The sequence below is a fragment of the Anser cygnoides genome, chromosome 27, assembly GCF_040182565.1.
Source record: "Anser cygnoides isolate HZ-2024a breed goose chromosome 27, Taihu_goose_T2T_genome, whole genome shotgun sequence".
NCBI classification, from domain to species: Eukaryota; Metazoa; Chordata; class Aves; order Anseriformes; family Anatidae; genus Anser; species Anser cygnoides.
In genome coordinates, this window is record NC_089899.1 from 4,368,165 (window position 1) to 4,380,377 (window position 12,213).

At 61.0% G+C, this 12,213-nt stretch overlaps 1 protein-coding gene across 1 annotated transcript; it reads right to left on the minus strand.

The window, feature by feature from the left end:
• Positions 1 to 902: 902 nt before the first annotated feature.
• ANGPTL4 (angiopoietin like 4) lies at positions 903 to 9,774 on the minus strand. Its single transcript, XM_048077583.2, has 7 exons — positions 9,214 to 9,774; positions 8,536 to 8,646; positions 7,881 to 8,013; positions 3,489 to 3,602; positions 3,301 to 3,396; positions 2,733 to 3,008; positions 903 to 2,198 (listed from the first exon to the last, which is right to left on the minus strand). Exons 1-7 carry the CDS (start codon positions 9,757 to 9,759, stop codon positions 2,017 to 2,019), a joined length of 1,458 nt encoding a protein of 485 aa, XP_047933540.2. The 5' UTR covers positions 9,760 to 9,774; the 3' UTR covers positions 903 to 2,016.
• Between the last annotated feature and the right edge of the window lie 2,439 nt (positions 9,775 to 12,213).

Here is a 12,213-nt window from a genome sequence, read left to right on the forward strand (position 1 = left end):
GCGCTCTTTGTGCAATTGTGCTTGGGGCTATCATCGACCCCAGGATTTTCCCCGGGGAAGGGGGGTGGACACAGGAGCTGGGGAAGGCGTATAGGTGCCTCAGGTATTTGTGCAGCTGCTCCACGGGACTTCCCAAGCCGTGTTTATTCTTGTCTTTCCCTTGTTGAGTGAGCAATTCTTTTTTTTATTTTTTTTCCTCTTTTTTTTTTTTTTTTAATCTTTTGTGCTTTATACTAGAATACCTATAATCAGCTAAAGATGTGTTGCTGTTCTCTCTAGCTCTGACATCGCTCCGGATGGGCCATGTGGCTGGGACCACGTGCCCCGCTACTTTACCTGAGGAGCAGAGCATGAAGGCTTCCGCCGGATTCCCAGATTCCTTTACACGTAGTAACTGCCCCAAACCTGCAATAAATACTTACGGAGATTACTATGCACGCACGTTATGAACAGGTAAGAAGTTATTTATTGGGGCTTCTCCTGGTCAGATCTGACTTTAATCCGTGCAGGTAACTCAGACCTCAGCCTCGGCTCTTGTTCAAGGCGTTGGCGAGTGCTCACACAGCACAGAGTTTCCCTGCTGACTACAAGGAATCTCCGCAGTGCGAAGCTCTGCCATCAGGGAGTAAGAGCCTGCTCGTTGTCACTGCTGTCCCAGGGCTTGATTTCCAGTGAAAAAATGTAGAAATTCATAAGCTTCAAGCAGACTGAAAACTATGGCTGGGGCTACAGCAGGCACTGCTGTCTCAGAGGTCCACAAGCCTATTGCAAATTGTTCAAGTCCAGAAGGAAATGTTGTGCTGACATCAAGCACCCATAAAAGCAAAGTTTATGAATGCAGCGTGCTCACACAGCTCCCACGCAACTTTACTGGTAAACCATCAGGCAAATAATCCAGCCAGGACAGTTACGGGCTTGTTTTTATTAAAAGACATCTTCAGAAAAGATATTTTAGTACAAAAAAAAAAGTTTAAAATACACGAACTACGGTTGTTGTTTTCCAGCGCCAACATTTATAAATTACACCACATTGTTTTTAACACTGCATTTAAATACAGAAACAAAATTAAAACAGGAAATTCATCAAAAAGATCCAACATCCTACAAATGACTATGTACAATATTTAGCAGCTAGGAGCTCTAGCACAGTAGTCAATATGACTTCAATAGGGCAGGATGCTTGGGAAGTCCCAAGACGGCAGCTTGGCCCGTAACAGTTTTCGGGGACCTGTTTCGCCCCTCTCTCCTGACACCCACCCCAAAGGCAGGAGCTCCTTTCCTGGAGCTGTGAGTGTTTTCTCCAGCTCCCAGCAAATGCCAGCACAGCCAGAAATCGTGGTGACTTCAAAGCTTTGGGGCCAGGGGAGGCGAGGGAGCCCAAAGTCCCCTTCTCCAAAAGGAGCCCTGCATCCGCCCAGTGACACCCGTATTCCCAGCGGGTTGAAGTCACGGGAGCGGGGCTGCATGGCAGAAGCAAGATCAAGCTGTCAGAGGCTCCTGCCCCACGGGGCCAGGGGGGAAATAGGGGGAAAACTCACAGGGGGTGCGCACAACTGGTTTGGGAACAACGGTGAGAGGTGGGATGCGGCAAGGCTCAGTACCCAACGGCTTGGGGCAGGGTAGCAAAACCCTTCCCGTGCCTCCCTTTTACCCCAGCTCATCAAAACCAGCATGGAAGTGTTGAGGCGGGACAGAAAGCACCAGATGACTTGAACCCGCTGCAGCAGCACGAGGCGGACTGGAAGACCCCCGGGCATGCTCTGGAGGTTGACCTCCCTGCCAGCAGCTCTCCTCCTGCTTTGGGAGCTCCCATCCAGGGGCTTTGGCGACACGGAGCTGTTTTAGTTGCAGTGAGGAGCTGCGCCGTGCCACAGCCCCTGCCCGCTAAAGGGCTGCTAGCAGAGAGAAACGGTCCTTGGGGGCTTCCTGGGGAGGGTGGGTGGATTTTCTGTAAACACCAAGTGATGGAGCTCACATCTGTGCTCCACGGAGAAGATCAAGTCTGAAATGCGAGCTTCAGGGCTCTGTTTCCAGTGCTGTGGGTTGGATTTTCATGGTGGTGGACTTCAGAGGGTAGTACCTGCCTTTCCATGTCTTCCAGAAGATGCCCTGCTTGCGCTCGTGCCTCTGGCGAGGGATGGAGCGGAAATACTTCCCGTTGAGGTTGGCATGGCCACAGGTGCTGAACCACCAGCCACCTACCAGGGCAATGCAGAGGGGGTTAAATCCATGGCACTTCCAGCCAGAACACAAACCCAGCTTCAAGACAGCTGCTGCCCCTGTTTTCCCCATACTCCAGGGCTTTGGGAACTTACAAGACCTTGTACACATTTGAGGAGTCCCATGCACTGGAAATACTTGCACGGACCCAGTAGGAGTTCAGGACATGTCTGCATGTCCCTGCTGCTCTTTTCTTGCATGCAATAAAACTTCACCAAACCCTGCGGCAGCCCCATCTCAGGCCTGGGTCTGGCCCCTGCTTTACTCGAGGGTGGCAGCCAGCAAAGCCCTTCCAAAGGCAGCTGCTCGGGGCAAGACCTGGACCATGGCTTCAGCTCCCCTCCCCGTCCCTCACACGGCTCTTCCCATGGATCCCTCCTCCCCCAGGTCTCAGGTGCAGGGAACAAAGCAGCTCAGCACCAGAGGGAGCATCCAGCCCCAGCCCACTCCTGGCCACCACCGGGGGTGGAAGGGAAAGCACACGTCCCTGGGAAGGAAGAGCCCATACTGACCTGAGAGGTGCTTGGCACAGTTTGTGTCAGCTTTGAGGTCGTGGTCACGATCCCGAGTGGAGAAGGGTAGCTGCCTGAAGTCCCCAATGGCATTTTCCAGTTCTCCAGACAGAGGTCCCAGCAGGTTGAGGGTGTAGGCTGTGCTCTCTCCACCGAGGCTGAACTCAAACTGAACCGCCTGGGAATTTCCCTCCCAGTCCTCCAGCTCGATCAGGAGGTTGTACCTTCCCTCCTGGACAAGGTGATGGATCTTCTCCAGACCCAGCCAGAAGTCACCTGAAACAAGAAACTTTACCTTGGTCACAGGAACAGGAACAGGACAGGCTGCAGAGGCAAACACGGCCCCGGACAGGACAAGCCAGGACACTGCAGTATCTGAGTCGCTGTGTGCCACGTTGTGGGACAAGTCAGAAAGACCGGACACAACAGCGGCGTCCCCCTTCTCCTCACCCCAACACTGTGCTCCAGCACGTGGAGATCTCTAGGGGCCAGCAAGGGGGAATAACGCGTCCTTGGTTAAGCTGTCGCTTATCCTGTGAGAAGAAGATTGATGCCATCATCCACCTACCACGAAGGTCTCCAAAGCCATTCTTGTAGGCATCCCAAAGCTGGTCAAAGTCTACAGAGCCATCTGCACGCCTCTGGATCACTGTCCAGCCACCTTCTGCGGGGATTAAAGACAGTCATTTCAGGGCTACCGTCGGCAAGGCCGCCGTGCAGAGTGCCGCGAGGCGCACGGCATCTCCAGCACGTTACCTGCAGTCATGTCGCAGTAGACTTTGAAGGGCTGAGACCCCGAGGGCTGCACCTGGAAGATGCCGCTGCTTTGCTGCCCGGCCAGGAAGAGCTGCTGGCAGTCCTCTGGGAGCTCTGCAGGAAGAAGGAGAAGGTGTCTGAGAAGACGTCCCCGTGTCCCGTGTCCCCTGTCCCACGTCCCCTGCAGGTGCAGCCCTCGCTGGGAGCCCGCCAGCTGCACGCACCTACGGCTGCGGCGTTGGACGTGTGCTGGAGCCGACGGCCCCTGGGTCCCCAGCATTTCAACGCCAGTGACCCAATATCTTCCCATTTATCCTAACGCAGCTATTTGGGCTCCTGTCCAAGGCAGAAGCTGGGCATCGGGCCAGGCGGCAGCAGCCCAGGGCTGGGGAGCACGGCTCCCCGGTGAGGGCAGAGACCGAGGCACTTCCAGCTCCCTCCAGGGTTTGGGACGGGGCAACGACAAGGCAACCACCTGGGAGGGGAACGCTTCCCCATCTCAGCCCCGTACTGGAGCCCTCCAAGGCCTATAGGGTGGAAAGGAAGTCCAGAAGGCACCCAGCACACATCCAAGCCAAGCCTGATGCTGATGCTGGCAGGCAGGGAGCCAGCCCGGGGCGCCCCCGGTGCCCTGAGACTCACTGACCGGGGTGGGTGGGCGCGGGGAGCCCCAGCTGAGCGCGCACAGGGTGAGGCCACCCCCGGCACGGGGCTCCCACCTCTCCTTCCACCCCTTGGGGACTTTGCCCCTGGCTGCCAGCAACGCACCGTTTCAACAGTGCTGATAAAAGTCCAGCCAGGAACCGCCACCCGCAGCACCCGGCAAGGAAAAAAACCTGTTACAAAACCCGGAGTCGAAAGGCCGCCGGAGGATGTGTAGAGGCTTCAGCCGCGGGGTGCCGGCACGCTCAAGGGGCTCTTTGTGTGCCGCGACAGGTGCCCCCGGCCCCCCGGCCCTGTCACCCCCAGACAAAGGCGCTCTGTTCCCCTGCTGCGGGGGCAGCTCCCGGGGGAATGTGGGGTGGATTCGGGTGGCTCGCAGCTGCTGCCAGCGCGACCCCAACGCAGGCGGCTGGGGAGACCCAAACACCGGCATCCCCCTCCCCGGGTAGTGCCGGCCATCCCTGCAGCCCCTCTTGGGACCCCCCCCCCCGCAGCAGCAGCCCCCGGGGGTCCGGGCGGGGAGAGCAGGCTCCCCTCACAGCCGCAGCGCTTCGTCTGGGGCCAAAGGGTGGACGTGGGGCCTTGGGGCTGCTGAGGGGGAGGGCGGCCCCGCAGGGCGTCGCACAGGCCCCATCCCCGGCCCCATCCCCGTTGGGGCAACGGAGCCAGAACTGGAGGAAAGGTCAGCGGGGAGGGGGGGGGGGGGGCGGGGGACGGCAATGTGACACCCACCGCCACCTTTCACCCACTTCCAGCCCCTTATCCCACCCCTCGCCCCCCCCCCTGCAATGAACTTTCCCCGCCTTGGCGGCCCCCCTCCCGCGCCCAGCGCTGCCCTTAGCATCCCTCGCTCCTGGCTGATGCCAAGGCAGGACCAGGAGCCACCACGGCCACCGGCGCAAGCACAGGACAAGGCCCCGGCCCGCGCACACGCGGACACAGGGCGAGCCTTTTTGCACAAAGGATCAAAGCACAAAGCACCGGGCGCGCCGGGGACACCAAGCGCATCACCAACCTGCACGCTTCCCAGGCAAAAGCGGCCAGGGAAGGCGAAGGGGGCTTAAAGGGAAGGAACCTGCCAGGGTGGTCCCTGGCCCCGCAGTGAGCCCAGCTCACACAGAGGCAGCGGGGATGTCCCGGAGGCTCCCAGCAGCAGCCAGCCCGCAGCAAGCCCTCGGTGCTCTCCTCGCCTCCTCTCCCACGTTATCGCCAGCCCTGGCAGGATGGTGCCCAGGCGGATGCTCAGCTCCGCCACGTGGCTCCCGCGTGCTGAAGTCAGCCCTGTCCCAGCTGGTTTTTTCACTGGGCTCTGACCAAGCTCATTGCACTCTTATCTCTTCTGTTTTCCTGGGGCAATGGGGACTTCCAAGCAGCTCAATGAGATGCAGCTGCTTGAACAGCCTCAGCTCAATCTTTGTTTGAGGAACATGCTCGTTAGTTCCAGCTTGTGTCGCACATCCGTATGGCACCAGCAGAACAACAAGCCCTCCTGGCTGCACTGGATGTTTTCCTTTCCCTCCCCCTTTATTTAGCCAAACAAGACTTCAAATCAACAAGGCTCACTGGAGCAGCCCCAGGCATGGCACCATGTTTACCCAGCAGGATCTCCAGGCACGATGGAGGTCACCAACCCGCGACAAACACGGTCCTGGCGGAGGGTAGGGCGTGCCTGGCCGCGCTCGCGCCCCACCGGGGCTGTTTGCATCGCCTGCCCCTCACCCTCCCCAGCCCGATTATTTTGGAGTCCCAGCACCACGGGGAGAGCGGGGCTTTACCTTTCGCCTACTCGGCCAGCTGCCAGGGAGCGCAGGCTCTGCCTAAAGACGTGATCCTCTTTCTGCAAGTGATTAAACCTTTCACTCTCGAGGCTGCTCCAAGCCTTCAACTTTCACATGCTTGGCACGCCGCCATCCCTGGCCTGAAAACTTGTGTTCACTGGATGCAAATAAAAGGGTCTTTCTGAAAAGGCTGGTGGTGGAGTTCATTGCTGCTCCCCTGGGCTGTGCCAGCATCGTGGGGCTGCCTGACAATAGGCGGGGAGCAGCCACGGGCACGAGGCTGAGCCGCGACTGCCTGCTCTGAGAGCTGCCAGCAAGCCGCCCAGGCAGGGGGCGCGGGGCCAGCTTTGCCAGGTATTGTCTGCTTTAAGATTTGCCAGAAAACTCGCTCCACTTGGTAATGAAAGGAAGCCAATTTGTTTTCTGTCAGTGATATCAGCAACAGGGATTAGGCAAGAGAAGGGGGGAGCTCGCGGCTCAGTCAGCCCGTTGGTGCGGCTGGGATGCCCAGCACGCTGAGGGCGCGCAGGGTCCACGGTGTGCGGATGGGAGCCAGGAAACATGCTGTGCTGAGCTCACACACACCCCCTTGCTGCATCCCCACAGGTGGTGGGGTCCTCGCTGCGCCCCGAGGCGTTTCACAAGGGCTGCAGCACCCAGCACCCACCAGCCGGCGCAGCCCACATCCGACACCAGGAAATAGCACGGACCTCGCCCACCTCCTTGCACCCCACTTTCGGCATAGCCCGGAGGCGAGAGAAGAGCAGGAGACGCTGCTGGAGACAAGTCACAAAGCAAAAAGCTGGGAGGAAACTGGAAAAAAGAGACAGTCCTCCAGCTTGATAGGACCTCTCTGAGCAGGGGAGACCTTGCAGAGCCCCGCCGCGGGCTGGCTGGCCCCGCCGAGCCAGGTGCCAGGAGTTTGGAGCACCGCGTCCCATCTCTCCTTATCTGCACGGATTCTTTGTTCAGCTCACCCAGTGATCAAGCACAGCGGTGACAGCTCTGGGCTCCACATACAAACTCCCATGTGCTTTCCCATAGCTGTCCCTGCGTTAAGCCCTAAGCAGGATTTCCCCGTGGATCCTCGCCCTGCTCAGTTTCTATTTGGCTCGGACTGGACATCCCCAGACAGCTGCACAGACGCTTCCCTGGCCAGCGGAGCCAGCGCTGTGGTTTAGCTGACACGACACGAGAGCAGCTGCTCCCGGCCAGTGAACCCTGCGGGATCGCAGGTTTCTGTCTGGGCGGGAGGTTGCAAGGCACAGCGTGGCGGGGATAGCCACCGAGACCCCTGCTCCGGGCTGCTCCTCTGCCCTGCGGGAGCTCCTCCGTCCCTACCAACCCGGGGATGCTCCAGGCAGAAACAGGGGCTTTGGACACGACATCCGCTTGCCTGCTCTAGCACACGTTTCCCAGGGCTGCGGCTCTCCAGTGCAGCTCCCAGACATTTGCTGCAGCTCAGCACCGTCCTCTAAGGATAGTACAAGCTGAGGCACTCGTCTTTCATTTTTGGGACCCAAATACAAGCAGAGGGAGGTGGTTGTACAAAGATGTAGCTGTCTTCTCATGGTCCAGGACACCCTAACACTCCCTTCCACCCAAGAGGCAGATTCTGCTTGGCAAAAGTGAGAGCAGGTGAACAAGAGCCAACTCCAGGGAGCAGAGAAAAATACCTGCTAGCAGTTTCTTTGCTTCCCACTGCATTCTTAACATCAGGCAGAAAAATTCCTCCTAAACCCTTAAATTCCTGCTGGACTAATACTGATCCCGAAGGCTGGGTCCTGCCCATGCTCCAGATCTTATCCAGCCTGGCCGAGCTCCCAAGCCCCAGTTTTGCGAGCAAATCTCACATCCTGAGTCAGGACAACTGAACCTTTTGTTTCCGAATGACTGCAACTGCTGCTGGTTCGCCCCAGCAAGAATCAGGGCGGCACGTGCAGATACTCACTCTGCGTCAGCACAGACTCCACGCTCGCGTTCTGGCTTTGGTTGGTGTGGCTGAGGCTTTTCTTCAGATTTATCTTCCACTTCGGAGACTGCGTTTTGTTGTCCTTCAGGTGTAAGGGGATCAGTAGGTTGACCTGCAAAGAACAGAAGATGCAAGTCAGGACAGTTTTATCTCAGCTCATTTTCAACACTGCTGCCCAGCAGAGCTGATGGGTCACAGCATCGGCTGCCCCCCCACGACCAGGGTGATGCTACTGGGGTCAGACCAGAGCTGGGGGCTGAACTTGCCCAGAAAGCTCAAGGAGCAGGAGGCATCCAAGGCTGGCACAGCCAGGAATTATTGTGTGTTTTTTTTTCACACCCACGCTAATGATTTTATTCTACGGCTAAACTAAACAGAACAGCACAGAGCTGCTCGTTTCCCACACAGCAATACCTCACATTTCACTATGCAGACACGCTGGAAGCTCCCAGCTCTGCTTTTTTGCTGCCCGTGCACCAACACCACAGCACAGGGACTTGAAGCCAGGGGACAGCAACACTGCTGCTCCTGCCACCAGCGTGCCATGCCAGCGGGGCTGCGAGGGATGGCTTCAGGACCCAGCTGTGGTCCCCAGCCGCACGGCTGCTGCATGCAGAGCTGGACGGGTGCTCACCTTGCTCTGCAGGCTTTTAATCTGCAGATTCTGCTTGTCCAGCTTGTACTGCTGCTGCTTGATCTTCTGCAAGAGCTCCTCGATTCGGGAGTTCTGGGCATCCATCAGGGTCTGCGGGGGGAAGAGCTAGGTGAACCCCGCAGCAGCACGTACGGCACGGGGCTGGGCAGGATGGTGCTCCCGGTGCCCTGGGGCAAGGTCCCCTCTGGCAGCTCCGGTGTCCCCAGGCCGGTCGGGTTCCCCCCAAACTGCTGTCACAGCGCTCCGGGTGGCTCGGGTCCCTCCGTGCTGATCCCCGTGTCCTGGGAGGGTTGGTCCCCCCGAGTGCCCCCAGGTCGGTCCCCCCCCAGCTATCCCCGGGGCACCGAGAGGGTCGGGTCCCCCGGTGCTCTCCCGGTGGCCAACCCCCACGAGTGGCTCCCGGGAGGGCGGGGACCCCCCGCTTCTGCCAGCCGGTCCCGGTGCCCCCGGGTCGGGTTGGGTCCCCCCGGGTCCCCCCGGGGCCGCTCCCCCCGCTCGCTCCCGGTGTCCCCGCTCGGGTCGGTCCCCACGGGGTCTGGCGCTCCCGGTCGGGTCGGGTTCCCCCGGCTCCCGCGGGGCCGCTCCCCCTCCCCGGTGTCTCCCGGTGCCCCCGGTCGGGTCGGGTCCCCCCCCGGCTCCCCAAGGCCCCGCGCTCACCTGCAGCGCTCCCAGGTCCTTGGCGCTCTGGTTCTCGGCCGGCCGCGCCTGCAGCGCCTGCCGGACTCGGCTCTCCAGCTGCTCCAGCCGGCCCTGGATCTCGGCTTTGTCGGCCTCCACCTCCTCCAGGCGCTGCCGCAGCGCCTCGGAGAGGTTGAAGAGCTGCCGCCCGCGGCCCTCCAGCTCCCGCACGCTGGCCCGCAGCAGCTCGCCCTGCTCCTGCGTCTCCCGGGCTTGGCGCAGCAGCCGCCCCATGGAGCTGTTGTGGGCGCTCAGGCGGCTGCCGAGCTCCCGCATCTGCCCCTTGGTCCTGTCCGCATGCTCCTTCAGGCCGTGGCCGAGCTGCAGCAGCCCGTGGGCGATCACGTTCACCTCGTCCCAGGAGGCGAACTGAGCCCGCCGCTCCTTGCCCCCCGCCGCCGCCGCCCGCCGCTCGCTCCCGGCTCGCCCCGGTGCCGGTCCCGGTGCCGGTGCCGGTGCCGGTGCCACCGCCATGCCCGCCGCCGCCGCGGCGCACAGCACCAGCGCCGCCCCCGCGAGCTGCATGGCCGGTCCCGGTGCGCGCCCCGCCGCCGCGCCGCCGCTTTTATCGGCGCCCGGGCGGAGACCGGCCGCATCACGGCGGGGAGTGCCCGCCGCCGGCCCGCCCCGCGCAGCCCGGCCCCGCCGCTTTGTTCGCTTTCCCCCCGCAGCCGGCCCGGCTTCCGCACCGCCGGGCCCAGCCCCAGCCCTCCCCGCAGCCCCGGCCCCGGGAAGAGCCGTTCCTTCCCTGCCGAGCCCTGTGCCTGCCTGGTGTTACACCCTGCCGTGTCCCCATCCCCACCCTCATCCCATCCCCATCCCCACTCCATCCCATCCCCATCCCCATCCCCATCCCCACCCCATCCCATCCCATCCCCATCCCCATCCCCATCCCCATTCCCATCTCCACCCCCATCCCATCCCCATCCCCATCCCCATCCCCATTCCCATCTCCATCCCCATCCCCATCCCCACCCCACCCCATCCCCATCCCCATCCCCATCCCCATCCCCATCCCCATCCCCATCCCCATTCCCATCTCCACCCCCATCCCATCCCCATCCCCATCCCCATTCCCATCTCCACCCCCATCCCATCCCCATCCCCATCCCCACCCCCATCTCCATCCCCATCCCCACCCCCACCCCACCCCATCCCCATCCCCATCCCCATCCCCATCCCCATCCCCATCCCCATCCCCACCCCATCCCATCCCCATCCCCATCCCCACCCCATCCCATCTCCACCCCCATCCCTATCCCCATTCCCATCCCCATCCCCATCCCCATCCCCATCCCCACCCCATCCCATCCCCACCCCCATCCCATCCCCATCCCATCCCCATCCCATCCCCATCCCATCCCCATCCCATCCCCATCCCCATCCCCATCCCCATCCCCACCCCATCCCATCCCCATCCCCATCCCCATCCCCATCCCCACCCCATCCCATCCCCACCCCCATCCCATCCCCATCCCCATCCCCACCCCATCCCATCCCCATCCCCATCCCCATCCCCATCCCCATTCCCATCTCCACCCCCATCCCATCCCCATCCCCATCCCCATCCCCATCCCCATCCCCATCTCCATCCTCATCTCATTCCCCATCTCGTTCCCATCCCCATCCCTATCCCCATTCCCATCCCATCCGTGCTGATGGCCCTACCCCACATCCTAACCGGGGCGCCCTCATTGCCACCCTGTTGCCTCACCCCCCCTCAGAGCAAACCCCACGGATCTCCCAGCCATGGGTGCTACCACACCGGGTGCCTGCACCCGCAGCCTCTCCCCAGCAGCCCTTGGCATGGAGATCCCTGTGGATGGCGAGCTGGGCCCTGCTGGGAGCGGCTGGCCTTGGGGTGGACGTGTGCTGCAGGCACCGGGCTCCCAGGCCATGCCCTAATGGGTGCTGGGGCCCTGCTGTGGGTGCAGGGCTCTGCTGGGTGCCCCAGAGCGTGGCACTGATGCCCACTGCAGGCACAGGGTTTGTGGGTGATGCTCCTCGGTGCACCTGGGGGGAGCAGGGCATTCATTCATCTCAACACTCCCCATCCCTAAGACAGCCAAGGATGGATTCCTCCCCCAGCTAAAGGCTCATTCATCCCCTTGTGAAAAATGTGCGTCTTATTTCATTTCTGGAGTCTTTGACTCCAGTTACCAGGTCTTCCCTCTTGCTCTGCCTTTTTCCACTAGCTTAGAGCGATTTTCTGTCTCTGTTTTTTTTTTTTCCTCCCCACGAAGGAATTCACACTCTGCGATCGAGCCGCTCTCGGCTCTGCTCAGCTGAGAGCAGATGGAGCCCTTCTGCTCCCTCCCTGCCGGGTGCTTCCTCCTGCCGCCCCAGTGCTCAGCACGGTAAAGCACATCCTGGAGCCGGAGCTGCCTTCCCGGCCATGCCGTCCTTAAGGGGTGAGCCCCCCCCTTCCCACCGCTTGCTGAGCCCATGGGGGACAAAGGCTGCAGCGGGGGCTTGTGCCGAGCTCCCCCCGCTCAGCCCTGACAGCTGGGTAAACCCACAGCAGCTCTGCCTCCACCCCACCGCCGCTCCCAGCCCTGCAGCTCGGGGTAGGGCCCATCCGTCCCTTTTTCCTCTCGTCCAAAAGCGCTCGGCAGTGGCGCTCCCCATCCGAAGAGTCCCCGTTTAACTGCGAGTTTGCGGAGCTGATTTCCGAGCCCAGCCTCTCCCAGCTTCAGCCTGGCAGGAGCTGTGACGCACACTTCCCACTTCTTTTCCTATGCCCAAGTAAGCGACAGATATTTGGGTTTCCCGTGCTTTTTCCTTTGTGAGGACAAACTCCCTGTTCCTGGGGGCGAAGCTCTTGGGTGTATGTGAAAACTCACATATGCACAGGGGTGTGGGAGGTTCCTGCAGGAGCCAGCTGATGGCTCCTTGCTCTTCTGGCCCTGCGCCTCTCCCTGCCATGCTCACAAGCATTTCACAAGCATTTCCTGGGCTGCTTCTCACAGGAAGGGTGAG

Excerpts from the sequence above, each read along its gene's own strand:
- ANGPTL4 (XM_048077583.2), bottom strand. The coding sequence starts at position 9,759 with ATGCAGCTCGCGGGGGCGGCGCTGGTGCTGTGCGCCGCGGCGGCGGCG. Across the intron at positions 8,647-9,213 it reads AGGACCTGGGAGCGCTGCAG|ACCCTGATGGATGCCCAGAA; the intron begins GTGAGCGCGGGG and ends TTCCCCCCGCAG. Across the intron at positions 3,009-3,300 it reads TGGCTTTGGAGACCTTCGTG|GTGACTTCTGGCTGGGTCTG; the intron begins GTAGGTGGATGA and ends TTCTTGTTTCAG.